This window comes from Pogona vitticeps, chromosome 5 (assembly GCF_051106095.1).
Source record: "Pogona vitticeps strain Pit_001003342236 chromosome 5, PviZW2.1, whole genome shotgun sequence".
NCBI classification, from domain to species: domain Eukaryota; kingdom Metazoa; phylum Chordata; class Lepidosauria; order Squamata; family Agamidae; genus Pogona; species Pogona vitticeps.
The window spans coordinates 30,867,986-30,890,800 of NC_135787.1; the positions used below are offsets into that span (position 1 = coordinate 30,867,986).

The window sequence follows — 22,815 nt, forward strand, 5'->3', positions numbered from 1 at the left end:
CTTCTGTATGGAGAACTAGTGCAGGAAAATCACCCCAGAGGGAGATCACAGTTGCAATACAAGGATATCTGCAAGTGGGATCTGAAGGCCTTAGGAATGGACCTCAACAGATGGGAAACCTTGACATCTGAATATTCAGCCTGAAGGCAGGCGGCGCAGCATGGCCTCTCCCAATTTGAAGAGACACTTGTCCAACAGGCCGAGGCAAAGAGGCAGTCACGAAAGCAGCAAAATCAGGGAACTGGATGGGGTACAAATTGTATTTGTCTTCAGTGTGGAAGGGATTGTCAATCTCGCACTGGCCTTCTCAGCCACACTAGATGCTGTTCCAAGTCCTCTGTTCAGAACATGTTACCATAGTCTCTCGAGACTGAAGGATGCCTAATCATATGGGAACAAGCAGAGATGGGAAACATACTTTTTTCTGGAACACAGATCCCAGTCACCATGCCAACTGAAGTACCATGGGAGCTGGAGTTCCAAAGTTACTTTCCCCACATCTTGACCACACTATATACCTGTACTTCCCAATCTTTGATATTGTAGGTGGCTACTCCAAGGGAGGCCTGGAAGGCCTCAAGCAAAAAACAGGGCCTTCTCTGTAGTATTCACCTCATTTTGGAACTCCCTCATGATGGAGGTGCAACTGCCGCCCCCGCCCCCGCCCCCCATTTTCCAGGAGTCAGAAAGCAAATAAAAACCTGGCTCTTTATCCAGGCCTTTGAAAACTTCATTCCATCTTAATTTAAATTTTGATGTTACGTTGTGGCAACCCGGCGCAATGGTCAATTGTCCATTGTTGGATTCAGGTTTATTTTTTTAGCTTTGCCATCTTGAGATCTAGACAGGTTAACTGCAATGTATAGTTCAGCCCTGTGACAGAGGAACTATTACCATTAGTATGAGATCTTTAAAACAAAAAAGCAGGAATCCTAGATCGCCCAGTCAATTATATCAAGAAACAATAAAGGGCTGTGTTTTCTATTTGAAGTACCCTGAATATGCATCACAAAACATACATAAAATTGACACCAACACATTAATGGACTATGACTGCTTCCAATACTCTTAGGGTGACTGACTCTCACACATCAGCAACTGCTGCTATAGAAACAGCTTTGTTGGGAAAGCGAAGTCGGGCAGGTCAAGAAAACTCCTCCAATTACATAGAAAGCAGGAAAACACTGCAGCAGGAAGGTTACTTTATACATCAGGAGGTGGTATTTCACTATAAAATTACAGTTGTTCGACAAATCACATAAGCCCTTATAGACTAAGGAAAACACACAACACATCAATAACTTTAATAAGAAAGCTACTATCCTGGATGTCTTCTCTAAAACAGGAGAATTAAATTACTTCTTTTGCCATCAACTCCTGCTTCAGCATTCAACATGTTCCACATTTTATATTTTTTTGACATGTTGATTTGAATGTTACAACAAAGTCAAAATACACTGGATGTAGGGAAAATGTAAACAGCCTCTGGCAGCCTGCAAGGCTGGTATTCACTAAAAAATGCGGAGGGACTATTTCTAGTACTCACAACATGTCTGGCATTTAAAGCAGCATGTAAGAAAGAACAAACATTTGAGAAACTGTAGAGCTGATCAAAAATTATTCACATACACAATTTCATTCTAAACTGACTTTTGGGACTATAAATTAAAATATGCAATATTTCCTTCCTTATCAATCCTAACTTTTACTTTAAATGCACAAACTGGAGTGCATATAAGGTAACAGATACTACTCCAGTGTTTGGGAGGTTTTTGATTTTGTTAGTAATTTACGTCTTGCCAGTTCATTTCAAAATAAATCCAAAACAGGTGAGAGTATAAAATCGGTAACACTTTTTACAGTTCTTTATAACATTTATATACTACCTCTTTGCTCCTCTAACATCCTCCAAAGCTGTTTGCAATAATAAAATCCATTATCTTAAAATAACAATAATAAAACCTCCTAAGAGCAAAGAAAATAAACATTGCTGCCAATGTTAATGCTTAAGTTAAAAAAAGCTGAAACCAATAAAAGTTTGGTTATGATGTGAAATTCTGCATGCAGAGTGCTAAAATAATTATGGGGGTGTAGAAAAAACAGCCCCGAAAATATACACTGAATTTGTAAAGTGTGTTTTGAACAGCTGTTCTTTAAAAGTCACTGCAAAACAATCAGCCAACTTCAGCCAAGTCTGTATACACTATATATTAACATGAAAAAGAATATTTTTCATGCTTGACAGTTGAATATGTTTACAATCCAGTATGAAAGTAAACAAAGGAAAGGATGGAAAGCATTTTGAATTAATAAGTTTATAATTGGTTTGATTTGCAGGTATTGCTTACAGATCCTATGATTTGCTCTAACTTAATTTTACAACTCCTTTAATTTACACCCGCTGGCTGAATAACTGTTAGCCAAAATAATATTGCGTATTCTCATGGTGGCAGTTTGCCAGATTTTAATTTACAGGGATCGTATTTATAGGAGATGTAAAAGCAATAGAAATGTCCATTATAAATTTTCTGACTGTGTATTTAGTCTCTGTAACTTACATTTTAGGAAAATGTTCACGCGTAAGACTCTCTGACCTGACATGGTAAAATAATGTATAGACTTCATTCTTAAAACATCAAACATTGAATGCAAAAATTAAAAAACAAGTTACCTAAGGTAACAGGAGCATAAAATGCAAACACAGTCAAGTTGCATTTAACAAAAAGGTGCAGTAGTGAAGTAAGAGTACTTCGATTCGATACTGACAATATCAGGAAATATTTCGCCATACCAACCCAATGCTCAAGGTTACCCTGTTGAATCCCTGCCCACCCATTCAATGCACGGAGGCACTAGTCTCAGGATAACATCCTCCATCAGACAGCAAGTTAATCTAGAGGAGCCAGGACAGGCTATGTGGCCACAGTGGCCTCTGAAACAGAACAGGAGACACTGTCCAGGAAGAAGAGATGGGAGACTGACATCTCTGCTCACCCTTTTCTCCTGATATCTCTTGTCTGAGGCAGCTGCTCCAATGTGCCTTAATGGGATGGCCAGCCTTGAGTTGTGCTACTGGCCCAAATTTCATAGAAGTGCATGAGGAACATCTCAAAGAATATACCTGATGTTTAGAATGACCAGACTGGGTTCAGTTCTACAACATTTGTGGTTAAAATAACCCAACAAATCTTCTCAAAGGGCCAGACAGACTGCTATTATTGCTTTGATTTCAAGCTGCAGTTTCGTGATGCAGCTTTAAAAACCAAGGGAGAAAAAAAGTGGTGCACCATTCCTAACCCCAAGGATTCCTCTTCTGGTTAAATGAACAGGATCAACCCACCAGAGCTCTCAGCAGTTTCATTTTTGACTACAACTCCCAGAATCTCCTACCTAGTGGATGGTTCTGAGCCCTGTAAGCAAACAAAAACCCAAACCATCTCCAACCTCTGCAACTGACATGGTAATTCTGTAACTGGAACTCCAAATATCTCTTTATTTTACTTTTTATAAAAGGTGTGGGTGATTGAATGGCACTATGATGCAGGGGTGGAGATACCGCTCCACTCTGAGGGGATTCCTCAAGTTAAGTGATCCACATACCTTTTAACACTGCGGATCAAAATACAAAGGCTTCAGACATACAATATGTGGCTGATAGTAAGGGGGGAGGATGGTGGGAAGGTATCAGAGCTTTCTGCCATCACTGTCCCAGCCCAAACTGCGGATTTTGGTAAAGTTAGAAAAAAACACTGAGAAAGCCAGTCACACCATGTGTAATTTAACCTTCAGTTACTCCCTTCAATGCATAATTTAACTTTCAGCTGCAACTGTTGCACACACCAAGGAGACAGTATTGAAAGCATACTTCAAATGTTCAAAAGAAATTCACTTCGAAACTGTATAAAGATGCTACTTTTTAGAAATCATTCTTTAAAACAAAACAAAGGAAAGAGGAAGAATACAGTGAGCCAAGATGTCTAACCACAGAAAGGCAAATAAAGAAAAAGGAAAGAGTAGGAAAAGACAAATCAGAAGCTTTCTTCCCCCCCTCCTCATTTCCTTTCCTGCTTCTTAGTCACCAGAAAAAGGTTACACCCTCTTCACAGCAGAAATTAACAGTGCAGGAAAACTTGGCTAAAAGCATGGAAAATGAAAAAAGTCTGACGTGGACATCACATGGTGAGGAAGAGTTCATGCTGTTCCCAATTCCGCCTCTAGTTAAACAGCTGGATGGATTTTTGTCAAGACAGAATCCAGCATTTTAGCAACACTCAAGCAGAGCAAAAGTCACACACCCCACCCAGAATTTGAAAATGTCATTTAAAAAAAACATTACTGCCGGTGTCTTCCAGCCAACCAGTCAGTAGCCATGCTGGTTAGAGGATTCTGTAGTCCTAAAAAGGCAACAATTCCAAGTTCTAACCCCAAGTTGTGCATCCTAGTTTCCAACCTATCTTTAAAAAGATGCAAGATCACAAAGCATCCTGAGCAAGTATCCCAAATGGTAAAGTTTGGCAGTTTGGACCACAAGCACCAGTTTCAAAGCAATACTGTCATGGGAGTTTCTTTGCAATCAACCACTTGCTGCCTGTCTGCCTGTCTGTCTCTCAACTTAGTTAAGGGTCACAACAACTTTATAAGGGTGGACTGAATGGCAAAGGCCATGCTCACCCCTTCTGAAATAAAGATAACATCAGTGTGCACATATCTGTAAATGGCATTTATGTTTAAAAAAACCGGCATTCATGTTAAAACTGGAAATCAGTTTTCTCTCTCTCTACCCTTGACTTCATTTTTAAAAAGTTAAAGTAAACAAGCAGCAAGGAACGACTTACCATTGTTATGGCTTCAGGGATGGATCAGACGAGAAAGAAAACCTGAAAAAGAAAAACAAGAGTACCGGGTCGGCGTCCCGCAGAATTCAAAGGAGGGCCAGTAAAGGAGCTACTGACAAGCTGCGGGGTTCCCGAAAGAGGCCCCGCGAAACAGAGCGAGCCACCCCCACACTCCGGGCTTAGGATCTCCTCGCCGGGAGCCAACGCCCTAAACCAGGCAAGGCGCCCCAGTTTCGCAGCCACGCGCGCCAACGGCGTACGGAAATGCCAGGAGACAAGTATCCTCCTCGGGGCAACGACTCCTTGATACAGCCAAGGAATTCTGGTGGGGAGCCTCGCACAAAGGCCTTCGCCTCTCTAGAAGCGCGGCTCCTTTCCTGTCGCGCACAGCCCGCCCTCGAGCCCTACACCCACCGGGATGGGACGGCTCGCCTTCCCACCGCGACACTCACCCGAACTGGGAAGCAAGGCGAACAAGCCGCGGCACCCGAGCCGAAGAGAGGGGCTCCCGCGAAGCAGGCGGCAGAGGCGAAGCGGTTTGCAAAGTCGGCTTTCCTGCCACGCCCTGGGCGCCGTCTCTCCCTCCGGGCCGAGGCTCAGCCCGGGTTTTCCTGGCCTTTGGCCACACCCACGGAGTTATTTACTACGTTACTGGCGGACGGGGCTGGAGGAGTTTTCTCTGGAGTTCGCTGAACAGTCATTCCCTCCGGTTTCCCTCTCCACACACACACACAGAGAGAGAGAGAGAGACACACACTAGTGAGTTTCCATGACACAGCTAGGGAACCGCACTGAGGTCTCCTGAGTTCTCTCCGCTATACAGTACCGCACTAGGTACTATCATGTGAGCAGAGCCATAACTAGAAATGTGGGCTCCTCGAACAGAAGAATAGTGCTAACACTCAGTAGGTTCAGCTCTAGATTTTTGGTGCCAGGGGCAAATTCCCTTTTGCCCTGTCCTAGTTACAGCACTGTGTGTAACAGGTTTATATCTTGCCCTTCCTCTGGTGAGCTCAAGGCTGCACAGAACGGGCTTCTCTCAACGATTCTCCCAATAAGTTATATTGTAGGTCCCAGAGGGGATTTTAAGCAGTATCTCCCAAGTCCCCATGGTGCACTAGACAGTTACAAGACAGTAATTCCCAAGGATTGAATTTCTGTTTTCTAATCAGCATTTAGTGGCACAAATGATTGTAGATTCTGGATTCAAAACATTGGTAGGAGGCCAATAGTCAGGATGTGTGTATACTTTATTGTGGTGTTGTTGTTTAGTCGTGTCTCTTCGTGACCCCATGGACGAGAGCATGCCAGGCCCTCCTGTCTTCCACTGCCTCCCCGAGTTGGGTCAAATTCATGTTGCTAGCTTCGATGACACTGTCCAACCATCTCGTCCTCTGTTGTCCCCTTCTCCGCTTGCCTTCACGCCCATTGTGTAGTAGGCACTTAATATTTCAATGATGCCCACACCTGCCAGTCTATGATTTTCAACTGCTTGTACATTCCTGATATGTTACAAGCAAAAGGAAGTAAAAGATGGCTTTGCCAACCTTGATTTGTATATTAATATTTCAAGGACCTGCAGTTTTGCATTTGAAATGTTGGGACCATCATGACTACAGAAAGAAAATGGAGTTTGCCTTGACTGCTTCCATGCCAAACCCATTTACAGTGAAATTTGCACCCTTTTGGTATAAAAAGGGGTAGTGTGTTTTAAAGTAAAAATAATAAAATGAGCCAGCTGGCCACCATGGAGGAAAATATTTTTCAAGATAAGATGACAGAGTGCTCTTGGTAAGCAGTGCCCTCCTGGGGTTGCTCACCATTTTGGATGGAGGATTCTGGGAAATGTAGTATAAAAAAACCAACTTTTCTGACCTAGCCCTGTCATACCTATGCCAGTCAAGGTCCTGGTACCAGGTACGTTTACCAGTGCCTCTATAAACTGTTGTTGTGTGGGCATTCATGGGTGGGGCTGTAGGCCTCTGGACCTTAGCCCCCAAGTCAGGCCAAAACTGTGCCACTTCACAGCTGCATGTCTGGTTGAAACAAATCCATAGGACTTCTGAGGGTGCTTCCAGATGGAGAGCACTTCCAAACAAAAGACAGTAGATCCTTCCAGCAAGACTTGATCGTATAACTCATACTCTAATGCTAAATCAACTCAAAGTGGTCCAGATGATCTTGTCTTTAATTTGAAAACCTGCCAATCTTTTCCCATTCAACATATTTTCTTGTTTCCACAAAATGTTAATGTCATGACTGTGGAATCCAACATTGACCTGGAAACAGACCAAAGTCACTCATCAAAGTGAATATCTGTGACGACAGCCAACCTCCAGTGGGTGGGTGGGTGGGTGGGGAGAGGGTGAGGGAAATTGCATTTATACCTACCTTTCCTGTAGTAAGTTCAAAGTAGTGTACATGGCTCACCTCTTCCCCCCCCCCACCTTATCCTCCTAACAACCCTATAAAATAGCTTAGGTTGAAAAAAAATGACTGATTCAAGACCACCCAGTGAGTTTCATGGTTCAGTAATGACTGCAACTGTGATTTCCCAAGTCCCAGTTAAATACAGTAACCACTAAGCCACACTGGATTTTGGACTCAGAAGCTACAAACTGGTGGTGATAAGACAGAGGTTTGAAGAATCACAGAAATCCAAGTTGCTGGAAACATCCAGCCAGATGGACAGTGGCAGAGACACAAAACCCACTAGAGTTGGTTTCAACTAGAACAAACGTGACTGAGGGTGGCAAACCTTGCAGTTTGTTATGAAAAATGGTCTGTGACCCTTTCACTGAGGTAGTTTATTGTTTGGATTATTAAATGCCTGTCTGTGCATTTTTAATTTTTTTTGAAAGAGAGAGAGAAATGCAAACACAAATGTATAGTTTTGCAGATGGAATTAGGGTTCAAACTATAGGTCACACAGATCAGATTATAGCAATAAGAATTTCCTGTGCTGAAAACCGAGAACCTTTTATTTTCAAAAAACTTTTAGAGAGCACACCAAAATTATTGGAGACATTTGCCTAAGGCATATCTTAACCTTCAAAAAATGGGAAGGAAAGGAGCAGATTGGGAGAAAATATTGTTTTGCAAGATCACCTAATTTTGAAATTAAGTGTGCAAATGTTCTGATAAGAAAAAGTGAGGAAAATCTGCATAGAACAGAATCTAAGCCAGCTACGTTAAACATTTTCTAAATCCCCAAGGCAGAACTGTGTGTAGTAATATCTGCATGACTGCATGCCGAAAGAAGGCAGAACAAGAATGTGGTGAAGTGTAGCGAAATGAAGATGAGTCAGAGGGTTATGAGTCACATTCATGTGGTGGAACCCCTGGAAGGGTGGAGAAAAGTCAGTCAGAAATTTAAAAATGAAAAAAAAAGACTCCGTTGTGGACTTGCAAGAAACTGTAAGCCTCAAAACTGTACTAACTTAAAGCAGAGAGACAAACAATCTGAAGAAGGGACTGCAGGGATGCTTAATACAAAAGTCTCTCTGTATATGTCTACTCAAAAGTACCATTGACTGTGTGTAGTTAGTGGTTAGTATATGTAGAATTCTAGCCTCGTTTAGCAAGGCTGAGTACTAATTTGCATGAGTGAACATGCTTGCTTCCAGAGATTTCTTTTGAAATGTAGAGTCAGGACAGAATGTTGTGGCAGCTGGAATTTTATGTGGAATACCTGTGGAAGCCACCTCAGAGAGCAGGGTTCGGGAGTCATGAACGGGCAGCAATATTGTTAGTTATTTGATTTACTAATACTGTGTTTCTACTGCCAGAATTTGGGTGAAGTTGCTTCAGGAATTTTTTGCCACTGTGCATCTGGATTTGCATGGGGCAGGGACTGTTGAAGATGACTGGAGGGAACTCTGAAGAAGTTGTATGTCTTTGCATGTGGAAAAGAGAAGGAGGGGGCAAAGTGGAACTTCTCAGGTTTCCTAGACTGTCCTTTATTTGTTTTGGTCTGTACAAAATTCCTTCGTATGCCTTCTTCTTGGAAGAGATGTGTTGCCTTCATTCTGGAGAGATGAAAGAGTCAGCCCTGGTTTCCAACAGACTAACGGGTCATATCCAACTTATTTATTTATAACTAGGACTTCCATCACCTTTCCTTTCTTATTTTCTTACAAGTGTGGACCTGATACTTTAGAAAATAAGAACTGTGTCCACGCAATCATTCTTGAGTTTCACAGAGCTGAATCCACAAGTTACTGTTTCCGCTGTCCTGCTGTTCTGCTTACTTTGGAAACCGTGTGTTTGCTACTTTGACTCAGGCATCAAAATGTATTTGGCTGGCAGGCCCCGCTGTGTGCTGTGCTTCAAAAAAGAGAGAGGAAGAAATGGAATATTGGCCTATGATCACATCCTCTTACCTCAAGTGACACCAAATATTTATGTGTCTGCTTACGAATGCATACAGTATGTGCCAGTTTATTCCTATGAACAGCACTCTCATGGTGTTAAGTTGAAAGCAGATTACCATTAGGTGGTTTGCTACTTTCAGTTACTTCTGTTAGTGAACGCTTATAGTATGAAACTGTAACTGTACTTAAGCTTTTATTATGTGCTTTTAGTGTAACTCATTTCTTGTTGTTTGGTTGTTAAGTCATGTCCAACTCTTCATGACCCCATGGACCAGAGCACGCTAGGCCCTGCTGTCTTCAACTGGCTCCCGGAATTTGGTCAAATTCATGTTGGTAGCTTTGGTGACACTGTCCAACCATCTCATCCTCTGTCGTCCCGTTCTCCTCTTTCCTTCACACTTTCCTAACATCAGGGTCTTTTCCAGGGAGTCTTCTCTTCTTGTGAGATGGCCAAAGTATTGGAGCCTCAAGCTTCAGGATCTGTCCTTCCAGTGAGCATTCAGGGTTGATTTCCTTCAAAATGGATAGGTTTGTTCTCTTTGCAGTCCAGGGGACTCTCAAGAGCCTCCTCCAGCACCACAATTCAAAACCATCAATTCTTCGGTGGTCAGCCTTCTTTATGGTCCAGCTCTCACTTCCATACATCACTACAGGAAAACCATAGCTGTGACTATGCGGACCTTTATCGGCAAGGTGATGTCTCTGCTTTTTAAGATGCTGTCAAGGTTTGTCATCGCTTTCCTCCCAAGAAGTAGGTGTCTTTTCATTTTGTGGCTGCTGTCACCATCTGCAGTGATCATGGAGCCCAAGAAGGTAAAATCTGTCACTGCCTCCATATCTTCCCCTTCTATTTGCCAGGAGGTGATGGGACCAGTGGCCATGATCTTAGTTTTTTTGATGTTGAGCTTCAGACCGTTTTTTGCTCTCTCCTCTTTCATCCTCATTATGAAGTTCTTTAATTCCTCCTCACTTTCTGCCATCAGAGTGGTATCATCTGCATATCGGAGGTTGTTGATATTTCTTCCAGCAATCTTAATTCCAGTTTGGGATTCCTCCAGTCTGGCTTTTTGCATGATGCATTCTGTATATAAGTTAAATAAGCCAGGGGATAATATACAGCCTTGTTGTGCTCTTTTCCCAATTTTGAACCAATCAGTTGTTCCATATCCAATTCTAACTGTTGCTTCCTGTCTCACATATAGGTTTCTCAGGCGATAGATAAGGTGGTCAGGCACTCCCATTTCTTTAAGGACTTGCCATATTTTGCTGTGGTCCACACAGTCAAAAGCTTTTGCATAGTCAATAAAGCAGAAGTAGATGTTTTTCTGGAACTTTCTGGCTTTCAGCACTCCTAATTAATTAATGCTGCAATACTATATCTTCTTACTGGGAGTACATTCTGTAGATTTCTGTGTAACAAAGTAGACATAAAGGATTGTGTTCTAAAGAATTTAAATCCCCGGTTCATCTGTAAGGATACAGTTTAAGAAGTGAAGCAACATTTTGTTCCTTCAATAACTCCAATAACTGCTAAATTCTACTATATTCTCAAAAAGGAGAAGGCAACATTTCTGGGGAAACAGATTAAGACCTTTCTAGTCCCATCTACTCCACTACAGGCTACAGGATCAAGTCTGCAAGATCAGGAGGAATGATAGTGGAGAGAAATTTGCAGCATCAGGAGATGACAGACATCATTGTATACGACAGGATAACTGGTATAAATAAAGAGTATTTCCAGATAACGTTTTATTGTTCAGAGTTGTATGGAGGTTACAGCATTTGTGGTTCTTAATGTGTTATGATACCAACTCTTCCTATTGTTTCTTCTGTCATTTCTTTTTTCTTAAGAGGTGGCGGGTGGAACTGTTCCACAATGCCTTACCTTTGGATTGGCAGTGGTACAAGCCCTTAAGAGACTGGCCTTGTCAGAGTAGCGATATCAGTTGAGGAATTTACGTCTAGCAGTAGCAAAATAAGCTGGCTGGATAGCTCAGTAATAAGATCCTGATCACATGAGAAAAATGTTCCCCACTTCTAACAATATTTCCCATTCCTCTGTTGTACTGATTCAAGGTCACGTAGTATACAGTATATACCAGGGCTAATGTTCTCATTTGTTTTAAAGTTACGGATTCATTTTTTCCTATTTGAAACTTTATGGCTGGTTACACCTTGGAACCGATTTATTTTCTGTCTTGTCTTCTGGGGAGAACCCATGTCTCCCTCCCTCCCTCTCTCCCTCCACCAGCAAAGGCCAGGTGTACCCATTACTGCCCCTGTGCCAAGCCCCATGAGGCGGGTGTCCTTCTTCGAGGTAGCACCTTTATCCGGGCTGCTCTCCCTTCTCCCTAGTGGGACTGACATTCACACATGCAATACCACACTAGCAAGGTTATGCTCAAAATCCTCCAAGGTAGGCTTCAGCAGTATGTGGACCGAGAACTCCCGGAAGTACAAGCTGGATTTCGAAGGGGCAGAGGAACTAGAGACCAAATTGCTAACATGCGCTGGATTATGGAGAAATTTTTGAGAATACAGTAGAATTTAGCAGTTATTGGAGTTATTGAAGGAAAAAGATGTTGCCTCACTTCTTAAACTGTATCCTTACAGATGAAGCGGGGATTTAAATTCTTTAGAACACAATCCTTTATGTCTACTTTGTTACACAGAAATCTATAGGATGTACTCCCAGTAAGAAGATATAGCATTGCATCATTAATTAATCAGGAGTGCTGAAAGCCAGAGAGTTCCAGAAAAACATCTACTTCTGCTTCATTGACTATGCAAAAGCCTTTGACTGTGTGGACTACAGCAAACTATGGCAAGTTCAGCTACTGCTGGATAAGTGTCGGTACCTTAGTGAACAGGGATACTACATCAAAGCTGATCAGTCTGTCCCCAGGGTTAAGTTTTAGGGTGCTGATCTTGCTTATGAAATGTCCTGAGTCTTTGATGTAGGATGAGGTTTGTCCAATGTGGGTCTGTAGGAGGGTCGCTAGGTGTTTGGCTAATTCATATGTTGGGGAGCTGATGGCACTTACAATGGGCCTGAGTGGGATTGAGTCCTTGTGGGTTTTGGGGAGTCCGTATAGTCTTGGTGGGAGAGCTTCTGTCTTGCAGATTCGTTGAAGGACATTGGGGTGCAGGGAGGAACTCCTGATCAGCATGTTTGTTTGTTTTGTAATTTTGTTGGTTGGGTCCTGTTTCAGTTTTCTGTAGGTGGTGGGGTCTAGAAGTTCCCTGACTTTGTCCTTGTATTCTTCTGTTTACATGATTACTGTGGCATTGCCTTTGTCTGCTGGCAGGATGATGATGTCTGGGTCTCAGTTCAGGGACTTGATGGCATTTCTCTCCTTTCTTGTTACGTTGCTTTTTGGGGTTTTTGCTTTCCGTAGGATCCTAGTCACTTCACTTCTTATTTGAAAAGTTTGAAACTCAACAAAACTTGGCTCCCAGCTCTGAAAAATACAGTGTGCAAAAGTTCAACAAACTCCACCCAGCCACAAGGACTGGGGATCACTACATGCAAAAGACCAGCTAATGACACCCATCAATCACAGTGACAGATAATCTCTCCTCCTTATCACAACAATACACCCACAACAAGACACACTAATCACCCATCTCCTGAAAAGGACAAAAGCCTATCTCACAGCCATAAATACTCAACTCCCAAGCCAATTACACCAGAGCACAGAGTGCTGTCCTCTGAAGATGCCGGCCACAGAGTCTTGTGAAACGTTAGGAAGAACAACCTTCAGAACACAGCCAAAGAGCCCCAAAAACCCACAACAACCATTAGATTTCAGCCGTGAAAGCCTTCACGAATCTATCTTGGTTATTAAAGACAGGGAGGCATGTAAATTATTATTGTTGTTTTGTTGCTGATAATAATAAACAACTATCACGGGTACCGTGAGCAATGACAAAATGAAAAGATGGCTTGGAAAAGATTGCTAGTCTTTTTGCAGTAAAATGATAATTTCCTTGAGTTTTGCACTGGATACTAATGCAATTCTAGGCTGCAACAACAGAATTGCTAATTCCAGATCAAGGGAAGTTAATAGTACCACTTTTTTTCTGCTTTGGTTAGACCTCAGTAGAAATACTGTTTATGTTCTGGGCACTACTGTTTAATAAGGATCTCAGCAGTATAGAACACATAGAGTGGTACAATCAAGATAATAACGACTCTGGAAACAAAGCTATAAACAATCGATGGAGCTGGGTGTGTTTAGCCTAGACACGCAAAGACTGGCAATACAGTAGCCATTTTCAAATCTTTTTAAGACTGTCATGTACAACATAGGCTTTTGTTTTGTTTTGTTTTGTTTTGCATCTCCAGAGGGTAAGACCTAAACTTGGGTGGCCATCTGTCATGAATGACGTAGCCATGGATTCCTGCTACAGCAAGCAGCTGATCTCAATGACCCTTGGAGTCTCTTCCAGCGCCACAATTCAGTAGAATGTCTGATTCCAAGATTCTGACGTGCTAAAGGTTTTCATGACAGAGTGGTATCCAGAAGATGTAAAAGCTATTTTTTTTTTCTGGAGTATTGCATAGAGAATTATTCATACAGCATGGCTACTGGGAGTTTCTGAGAGTTGTGAAGCAAAATAATAATAGCAGAAATAGCAACTTTTACAAGCTCTAGTGTCCTCCAAGCTGCTCATTGCACTTTCCCTTTTCATAGTTGTATCCTGTATAGTTTGTTTCCTTTGGGAGAGAGCTTTCTTTTAGTTGAGGACAACTCAGCACTGGCAACTCAGTGCCTACTCCCTTCAACAAGAGGCTGACTGTATGTCTGCTTTTTGTTGTTGTTTTAAATTGCTTTAAGTTTAATAGTCTTTTACTATTACCATATGCTTCATGGAATTTTTAATGTTTTGATCTATGTACATGTCATTCCTTTTTGTTGCCATTTTGTAAGCTGCCTTGCATCTCTGAGAAAAATAGGATGCAAATAAAATAAATAAATAAATGTTATACCTTCGTTGATAGCCAATAGTAGTCAAAACCCTTCAGATTTCTGAATATAAATTCATATTTGGTACCCAAGTCAAAGTTCACTGGCTTCAGGTCTATCCAATTAATGGAAACAGGCCATTTAGTATTGAATGGCATTTCAACAGAATCTTGCAGTCTGTGCTTATTGCTGCTCTATACCCTTTTGAATGGCTTGTTATCTGCATGAGGAATTCCATGCACAAAGGGAAGGTTACCTTGAAAGCAAACATTCTTATGCAACTATTATTCATGGGCATAAATGCATGACTTTCCCCAAGAACATTTGGTAGGAAAGTATTGCCACAGCATTCTCTTAAGTCCAAAATATAAATTAAATGTCAGCCTTACAAAAAGAAACCAATTTGCACATTTGTCGGAGTTTTCAGAAATGCACCAGGAATGCATAACAGAATAAAGAACACACAACATAGAGAATCAAATAATGTTAAGAGATCCTGCAAGTTCTGTAATTAGTCAAGCTTCTTGCCATATGGAAGGTATTGTATTTACATGGAGTGTTAAAATGCACAGTCAGGCATCTGTCTACTAGCGATGACAGAATACTTAATGAATGGGTCTTTACTTTCTGTGGAGCTATGAAGTATTTACATTTTCACTCAGCCTGAATACTGCTATGAACCTCAGAATCATGCATATTGTTGGTCCACGAATTTTACATGATTTATTTGCAATACAAACAGCACATCCCACGAAGGTGTTACAAACAGAGCAAGTAGAAGATGTTGGATGAGTTAGTAGACACTGGCAGTTGGTGCCTTTAGTAGACTAGTAAGAAATCACAAACATAAACTAGCTTTCCACCCCACATGGTTATTTATCAGGCTGAGCACCAGAGAGCTGCAGAAAAAACACAAAAATCATGGCCAGCTGTGTGGTCTGGGCTCCTTTGTTTAAAGTAAGTTAGAAAATGGGGAGCTGAAGACTCAGGCAGGGTAACATGGATTAAGATGTCTCTCCTAGTTTCATTAGACAAAGGAGCCTGGCCTGTACATCAACTATGGTTTTGTAACTGTTATGTTTTCTTCTATACTACTCTCACCTCTGTGGTACCCAGCCAAATAAAAACCTATGTGGAACTGAAAGCTAGGTTGTGTTTGTGTTCTGAAAAAAGTTTCACACAGCCTTGCCTTTGATTTATTTATGAGGACCACATGCCTTGGATGTCAAAATCAAGGTAACAAGTGAAGAGAGTGGACCAGAGAGACAGAAGCAGGAAGGAGTTTTTATGTGCTGGCTTGTTGGCTTGATTCTTCATTTGTTTCCTTGGTACTCTGTCTTTCCTCTGATGAGTTAAAGGTATTGTTGGTGGCTCTCCTCCTCCTCACTCTATCCACAAGACAACCCTATGTATTTGACTCGCTCCGGGTATGGTGAGTAGTTTAACAGCTCAATAGAGACTGGAACCAAGCTCTCCCAGGTCCCAGCCCATTACAACAACCACTACATCACACTGAATCTCCAAGAATGACTTGGCTAGACAGATCAATTGGAGTGGATTAATGTGAGATAAATAGGGTTGCTTAGGGTCCCATGGAGGTGTGGTATGTCATTTGGTGCAACCATTGCATCCCTGTGGCATCCACACTTTAGGCAACCATATTTAGTCCACCTCCCTCTAAAGGGAAAGAATAAGGAAGAAAATCTCCCTCTTTGCTCCTGCCTGTCTCCTCCTCCTTCCAGGATGAAGCGTTCACTTTTTCCCTAAAAGGTACAGTGCATCAGCACTACCCTAACAAGTCTAAAAAAAACCTTTTCTTCATTCCTCTCCCTCTCCACAGATGAGCAGAGTAAGTTTTTACTGTCCCAATACTGTATTGTGAAGCAGCGAAGTTGTCTGCTTAAGCCACATCACAATACTGTATTGGGAAATTGAACACTGATGGAAAATGGACAGCAAGTCATCTATTTTTGATTCAATCCCAATAATCACCAGTGCTGGGAAATGAACCAAAATGGAGCAATCCTACCAGTGCCTTAAAAGGAGTAGCTCCTGCCAGAGGTTGAAAAAGGTGAGGGTAGGAATGTTCTGGGAACATACAGGTTTCTTCTGCCACTTATTGTCATGTAGTTACCAGAAAAAGGAGCAAACTGTCCTGACCCCAGAGTGGACCAAACGGGGACAAATGATAATTTCATTGCACTCTTTGTTCTCTAACAGGAATTGGACTTCTGATGTGGACGATTGCAAGCATTATCTCTAAATACAGGGCTAATCATATTATACTGGAAACAAGAACCAATAGTAGAGATGGGCATGGTTCATTTCCCAGCCAAACAGCTGATCCTCAGGTGCCCGCTCAGCAGCAGTGCCTGGAGCAGGCAGGGAAGGATGCTGCCACCAAGTGGGCCCCCACTGGAGGGGCCAGGGCACCAAACCACAGATCAGCAGTTTGGCCAGAAACAATGTCAAATCACTGAACCAGAGCAGTTCATGCCCATCTCTATCCAATAGCATGCACTTAACTCAAAAGGACCTCAGGAATATGTTATGGACAGAAAGATAAAGGAGAATTTTGGGCAGTGGCTTCTGGATTGTGAAATTAGTTTTCATCAAAGTCTCAGTCTCAGAAATATGGGTTTTTCTCATAGTTTGACAAGTTCTGGCCATATTGTTATCACAATTGTACTTTATATTTTTCATTCCATTAATTGTTATGGGATTCAAAAATGGTCTCTCAATAACGTAATAGCTATTTCCAATAAGCAGTAAACTTATCAGAGTTTTTCAATCTTAGAATGACAGATAGAGATATCATATGTCTATTTTGGTCAGAGCATATACCAGAAGTCAAGGAGGATTCATGTCCAAACTAATTATGATTGTTAGTGAAAAGGAGATTTGCTCTCTTCTTGTACTTTCCAGTACTCACTTTGAAAACTGTCAGTGCCCACTTTGAGTCCCAGTAAAAAGCACATTTTAGGGAAGACTCATTATTTCCAAACCATTATTAATTAGAAAAGAATGTTAATGGATGATGCTTGAAATCTCTTGTGATTCCTCCTCTTGAAACAGAATGCTAATGGAGCATCCATCCATCTCAAAAATCTATAGTAAAACTACTTGACCTTGTGGCTAACTTACTGGGAAAAAGCTCCTATTTTCTTTAATCCCCCTGCCATTTGATCTTGCCCCCAGAAAAAGAAAATTACAGGAACATCATGAAGGAAGGTTCTGAAATTATAAGTAATTTCAAGATACAAAAAGGTCTTTTAGCTGGAAAATGAAAAAATAAATAAAAATGGTAGCAGTGAAAAACTACAAAAAGGACGTCTGTAGCAACGGGGGAAATGCTATTACAAAGAATGTTGTAAGATGTGATTGCGAAAGCAACACTGATTGAAAAGGTGATTGCAGCAACAACAAATGTTGGCATGTTGATCCATCAGAAGAAAGATGTATCCACAAAATGTAATAAAATAACAATCCTTATGCTAGGTGTGCAGACGTGTACAGGATTTCAGGTTCTGCAGAATACTTCCTTAGGCTGTTGTTGTTTTGTGCCATTACATTACATCCCCCTTACAGTGAGCCTAGCAGTATTTTCAAGATAGGTGAGATATTCAAGGCATGGTTTTATCAATACAATCCCTACCATCTCAGTAATTAGAACCCAGGGATAAGTAAAGATTTAAGCCCAGGTACCATGAGTCTAAGAATGTAATGAAACAGTGGGAAGGATACATGTCTCAACACACTGGAAAGAGTCATGATACTGGGAGCTATTTCCCTTAAAGCAACCTTTCCATCTGTTGGGAATTGTTCCAGCCTAGCCCCCAAAAGCAGTAACCCCAAAGGTCCAGCTTGGGCACAGAGTAGGGTCAAGCTGAGCACTATTCCCTGTACATTGTGTGATTCCTGGGAAACAGCTCACACTGGACTGTGCCACAAGCAGTCCAAATGCGAGTCATATGCTTGTGTGATTGCACCACTAATCTTTGTCTGCCACACACCCGGGGAGAAGTATGAAAGAGTTCATGTTCTCCAGAATGCTTCTTCAGAGTACATGGTACAAAAATGAGAAAATACGGGAAGAAGCAGGAAAGTCCGGATGGCAGGGATGGCAAGGAATTGCCAGATATTATAGACTGAGCAGTTATGCACAAGCCAGAATTGGACAGTTAGGGACATTGCTTAATTGTAGCTGAGAGCACATCAGTGTCACAGAGAGGTGGCTGAGGCAGTCTTTTCAAATCAGACTTCAAAGGAATTCTGTGCTTAAATCCTGAAGACTTATCTTGAATCAAACCAAGCTGGTGTCCATACCTGCTGGAAGAGAAAAAAAAATTGTATGTGACACTCAGATGCTTGCTTTAGATTTTTGTCTTCTAGTTTTGTCTTCCAGGCATGGGCTATGTCTTATATTGGTTTCTGGTCCTAGTCCCAAAATGGAGGCTGAAGACTGAATGAGTCACTGGTAGATGTGCAGGTATCACATTCAACGTGTTTGTGCGCTGGAATGAAGAACCAATGGTTTTCATCTAAAGCAAGAAAAGGGTCTCTGAGTTAGGTAAAGGTAAAGGTTCCCCTTGACATTTAGTCCAGTCGTGTCTGACTCTAGGGTGTGGCGCTCATCCCTGTTTCCAAGCCATAAAGCTAGCATTTGTCCAATGACAGTTTCCATGGTCACGTGGCCAGCGCGACTAGACACGGAATGCCATTACCTTCCCACCGAGGTGGTACCTATTTATCTATTCGTATTTTTATATGCTTTCGAACCGCTAGGTTGGCAGGAGCTGGGACAAGCGATGGGAGCTCACTCGGTCATGTGGATTCAATCTTACGACTGCTGGCCTTCTGACCTTGCTTCTGCGGTTTAACCCACAGCGCCACCACATCCCTGTTACAATGTACCTATTCTATAGACTCCTAACATTTCAATGTCACTTTTTAACTGCCAAGTTTCCTTCCTGTGGAATCCTGGGATTTCTAGTTTAGTAAGAACTCTAGTGCTTTCCTCTGTCAAAGCTCTCTTGCACATTATTCTCAGTATGTCATCAAACACTAATCCCATAATTCAACAGGATAGATCTGTGTCAGTTATAGTACTTTTCTGTGTTTATGCTTTTAAATCTGAAAAAGAAATTACTCTGAAAAGTTATGACAATGAGTCATTAAAATGAAGTGGTTTGTGTGTGTGTGTGTGTGTGTGTGTGTGTGTGTGTGTGTGTGTGTAATGTTGGATGGAGTTAGACTGCATCCAAGGAAGCCTAGATGATTCAGTGAATCTGTATTTTCCACTTAACCACAATGAATGTTTCATGTTCAAAAATTTGTGGTGTAATAGTACAACACATGGGCAGTTTGAAATGGAAAAATATTTTGGTGGCACCCCCCCCCCCCATTGTGGTCATGAGCTGCCTATAGTAGAATGGGATACCATAGCACAAAATGGATTTCAGGATTGGTCTTAATGTTTAGACGTGGGTGTGAATTTTTGTGATGATTCCAGATAAGCCTCCATGCGTCTGAATATTTCAACAACAAAAAGAGGACTGGAAACAGAAAGTGCATTGAAAAAAAGTATGATGTGTGGAAGTTTCCAACTGCTAGCAATCAAAAGGCACCAGGCAGCTATTCCATTTTCTTCTACCTAAAGGAATTATTTGTGGTGAGAAACAAGGATGGAAGAAGGGGTTGGAAAGCACAAGGAAGTAATTTGTAGACTATAGCAATGCCTACATACACTCATGTACCCTCACAGCCCACATTTGAAGCATGAGAATTGCACAATAAAAACCTTGCCTGGACACACTGTGTTTCTTCCTCTTCACTAAAAAGAAACCAGAGCAACTCTGTTGCTTTCTGCTTCCAAAATAATTATTATAGAAAAGGAAAATTCTATTTTCTCAGCAGCAAATTGGTTTTAGCATTTACCAAGGTGGGGATCAGTCAAGTCATTCCAAAATTGTCACTCCTGATATTAGTCATATACCAGTCTTCAGGAAGTGAATAACAGAATATATTTTGGTTCTTGTGGGTTTTTCGGGCTCTTAGGCCGTGTTTTGAAGGTTGTTCTTCCTAACGTTTCGCCAGTCTCTGTGGCCAGCATCTTCAGAGGACAGTGGTGAAACGGTAGGAAAAACAACCTTCAGAACACGGCCTGAGAGCCTGAAAAACCCACAACAACCATTAGATCCTGGCCGTGAAAGCCTTCACGAATACATAATATATTTTCTCTGCCATTGTTTCCTGTAAATAGTAAATGACATAAATTGAATCTGAAGTTTTAAAAATATATATTCAGAATGTACAGATAGAGATTTGTCATAGTTTTGGGCCAATTGTCTTCCTGAATCTTGTACGTTATATGTGGAATGTGTCAAGCCATTGTCAATATGCTAGAATCTTATACAATCTTATTTATCCAGATGAGACTGGCACTTCTGCATGGGTTGCAATAGTCACAGATGGATAGATATCTGCAACATGGACTTGGGTGGTTCAAGAGATAGTGATCTAGAATATACAGTTGTCCTCTTAATGCCCCCAACTGTTGCTGGGGAGGGCACAAGATTTATTGCAATCCTTCCTACCCCAGATTCTTCTGTGAGTTCTGAGACGAAGCTCCACTTTATGGGTGGTGACACAATCGAGCTATTGTTATAAGAGGAACTAAGAATTTCATGGAGACTTTGTCCGCAGAAATGCCTATCAATGTCTACTGTGTCGGATAACTTTGCTTCCAGAAACATAACGGTGCAGTGCCGGGAAAGGGCATTACAAGGTTTCTATAACTACAAATGTTGCACAAGACAGAGAAACTGTTCTGTCCTTCAGACGGTCTGAAGACCAGAGAACTATAACATTAATTCCAAGTATACAGTGAGGTTTTGGATCTGCTCTTCCTGAGCAAAACATACCACTTTGAAATTTGAAAAGCCAGTTACAACATAGCAAGGAGGCCTGGTGTCTTAGCCCTTGCAACAACGACAACAGCGAAGTCTGCAGTTCTGTATGGCATCTGCAAGCCTTTGGAAATGTTTCCTTTTTGAACAGAATTCCCAAATGCCCAAATGGCCATGCTGGCTGGGGGCTCTGGGGAGCTAGAGTCCTACATACACACACATTAACACACATATCCTGCTCTTCCTGGAATTCGAGAAGTCAAACAGTTGAAAGAGCTGGGTACATTTAATCAAGAGAGGAGAAAGGGAAAGCGTAAGAGCTGTCTTTCATTATTGTAAATACGTGGAAGAGATATTGTTTCATGTTCTTTCAGAGACCACAACTACAACCTATGGATAGAAATTGCGGAGAAGCAGATTGTGGCTAAACATTAGGAGAGACTTCCTGGTAATAAGGACTGCTATGCAGTGGAACTGACTGCTTCTGTTAAACAAGCTTTCTTCTGCTAAAGCATTTATGCAGAAACCCAAGTGAACACAATGAGACTTCCTGCCAAGTACAGTATTGCCTTGATGATTAACTTATGCTTTAAAACAATTAAAGCCAAAATTCACGGTTACATTTATATATTTAAATATGTAATGAGCCGAAGCACTGTTTGGGCTCATCAAAACAAAGCAAATGAGAAATAGAATATGAAAAAAGAAAGAAAGAAAGAAACTTCAAGAAGAAAAAAGAAATTAAACTAACCTGAAAAATTCCAGTAGCCTAAATCCATCAGATGGCCTGACTATGCAAAAGCCCTTGTTTGTGTGGACAACAGCAAACTATGGCAAGTTCTTAAAGAAATGGGAGTGCCTGACCACTTTATCTATCTCCTGAGAAATCTATATGTGGGACAGGAACTGGATATGGAATAATTGATTGGTTCAAAATTGGGAAAGGAGTACGACAATGCTGTATATTGTCTCCCTGCTTGTTTAACTTATATGCAGAATACATCATGCAAAAGGCAGGACTGAATGAATCCCAAGCCAGAATTAAGATTGCCGGAAGAAATATCAATAACCTCAGATATGCAGATGATACCACTCTGATGGCAGAAAGTGAGGAGGAATTAAAGAACCTCTTAATGAGGGTGAAAGAGGAGAGTGCAAAACATGGTCTGAAGCTGAACATAAAAAAAACCTAAGATCATGGTTACTGGTCCCATCACCTCCTGGAAAATAGAAGGGGAAGATATGGAGGCAGTGACAGATTTTACTTTCCTGGGCTCCATGATCACTGCAGATGGTGACAGCAGCCACAAAATTAAAAGATGCCTGCTTCTTAAAAAGTAGAGACATCACTCTGCCGACAAAGGTCTGCATAGTCAAAGCTATAGTTTTTCCAGTAGCAATGTATGGAAGTGAGAGCTGGACCATAAAGCCCAAAAAATTGATGCTTTTGAATTGTGGTGCTGGAGGAGTCTCCTGGACTGCAAGGAGATCAAACCTATCAGTTCTGAAGGAAATCAACCCTGAGTGCTCACTGGAAGGACAGATCCTGAAGCTGAGGCTCCAATACTTTGGCCATCTCATGAGAAGAGAAAACTCCCTGGAAAAGACTCTGATGTTAGGAAAGTGTGACGGCAAGAGGAGAAGGGGGCGACAGAGGACAAGATGGATGGACAGTGTCATCGAAGCAACCAACATGAATTTGACCAAACTCCGGGAGGCAGTGGAAGAC

At 41.6% G+C, this 22,815-nt stretch overlaps 1 protein-coding gene across 2 annotated transcripts in view; it reads right to left on the minus strand.

The window, feature by feature from the left end:
- Positions 1-5,423, minus strand: part of ANXA5 (annexin A5) — a 30,738-nt gene extending 25,315 nt beyond the window's left edge. Inside the window, exons 1-3 of one of the 2 annotated variants that reach the window (XM_078376639.1) lie at positions 5,365-5,383; positions 5,288-5,328; positions 4,836-4,877 (exon numbers count right to left, since the gene is read on the minus strand). In XM_078376639.1, the coding sequence (XP_078232765.1) occupies positions 4,836-4,838 (3 nt within the window). In that variant the 5' untranslated portion in view covers positions 4,839-4,877; positions 5,288-5,328; positions 5,365-5,383. Of the gene's footprint in view, positions 1-4,835; positions 4,878-5,287 lie in introns of both variants that reach the window. The other variant, XM_020781461.3, reaches the window with a different exon arrangement.
- Positions 5,424-22,815: the final 17,392 nt, after the last annotated feature.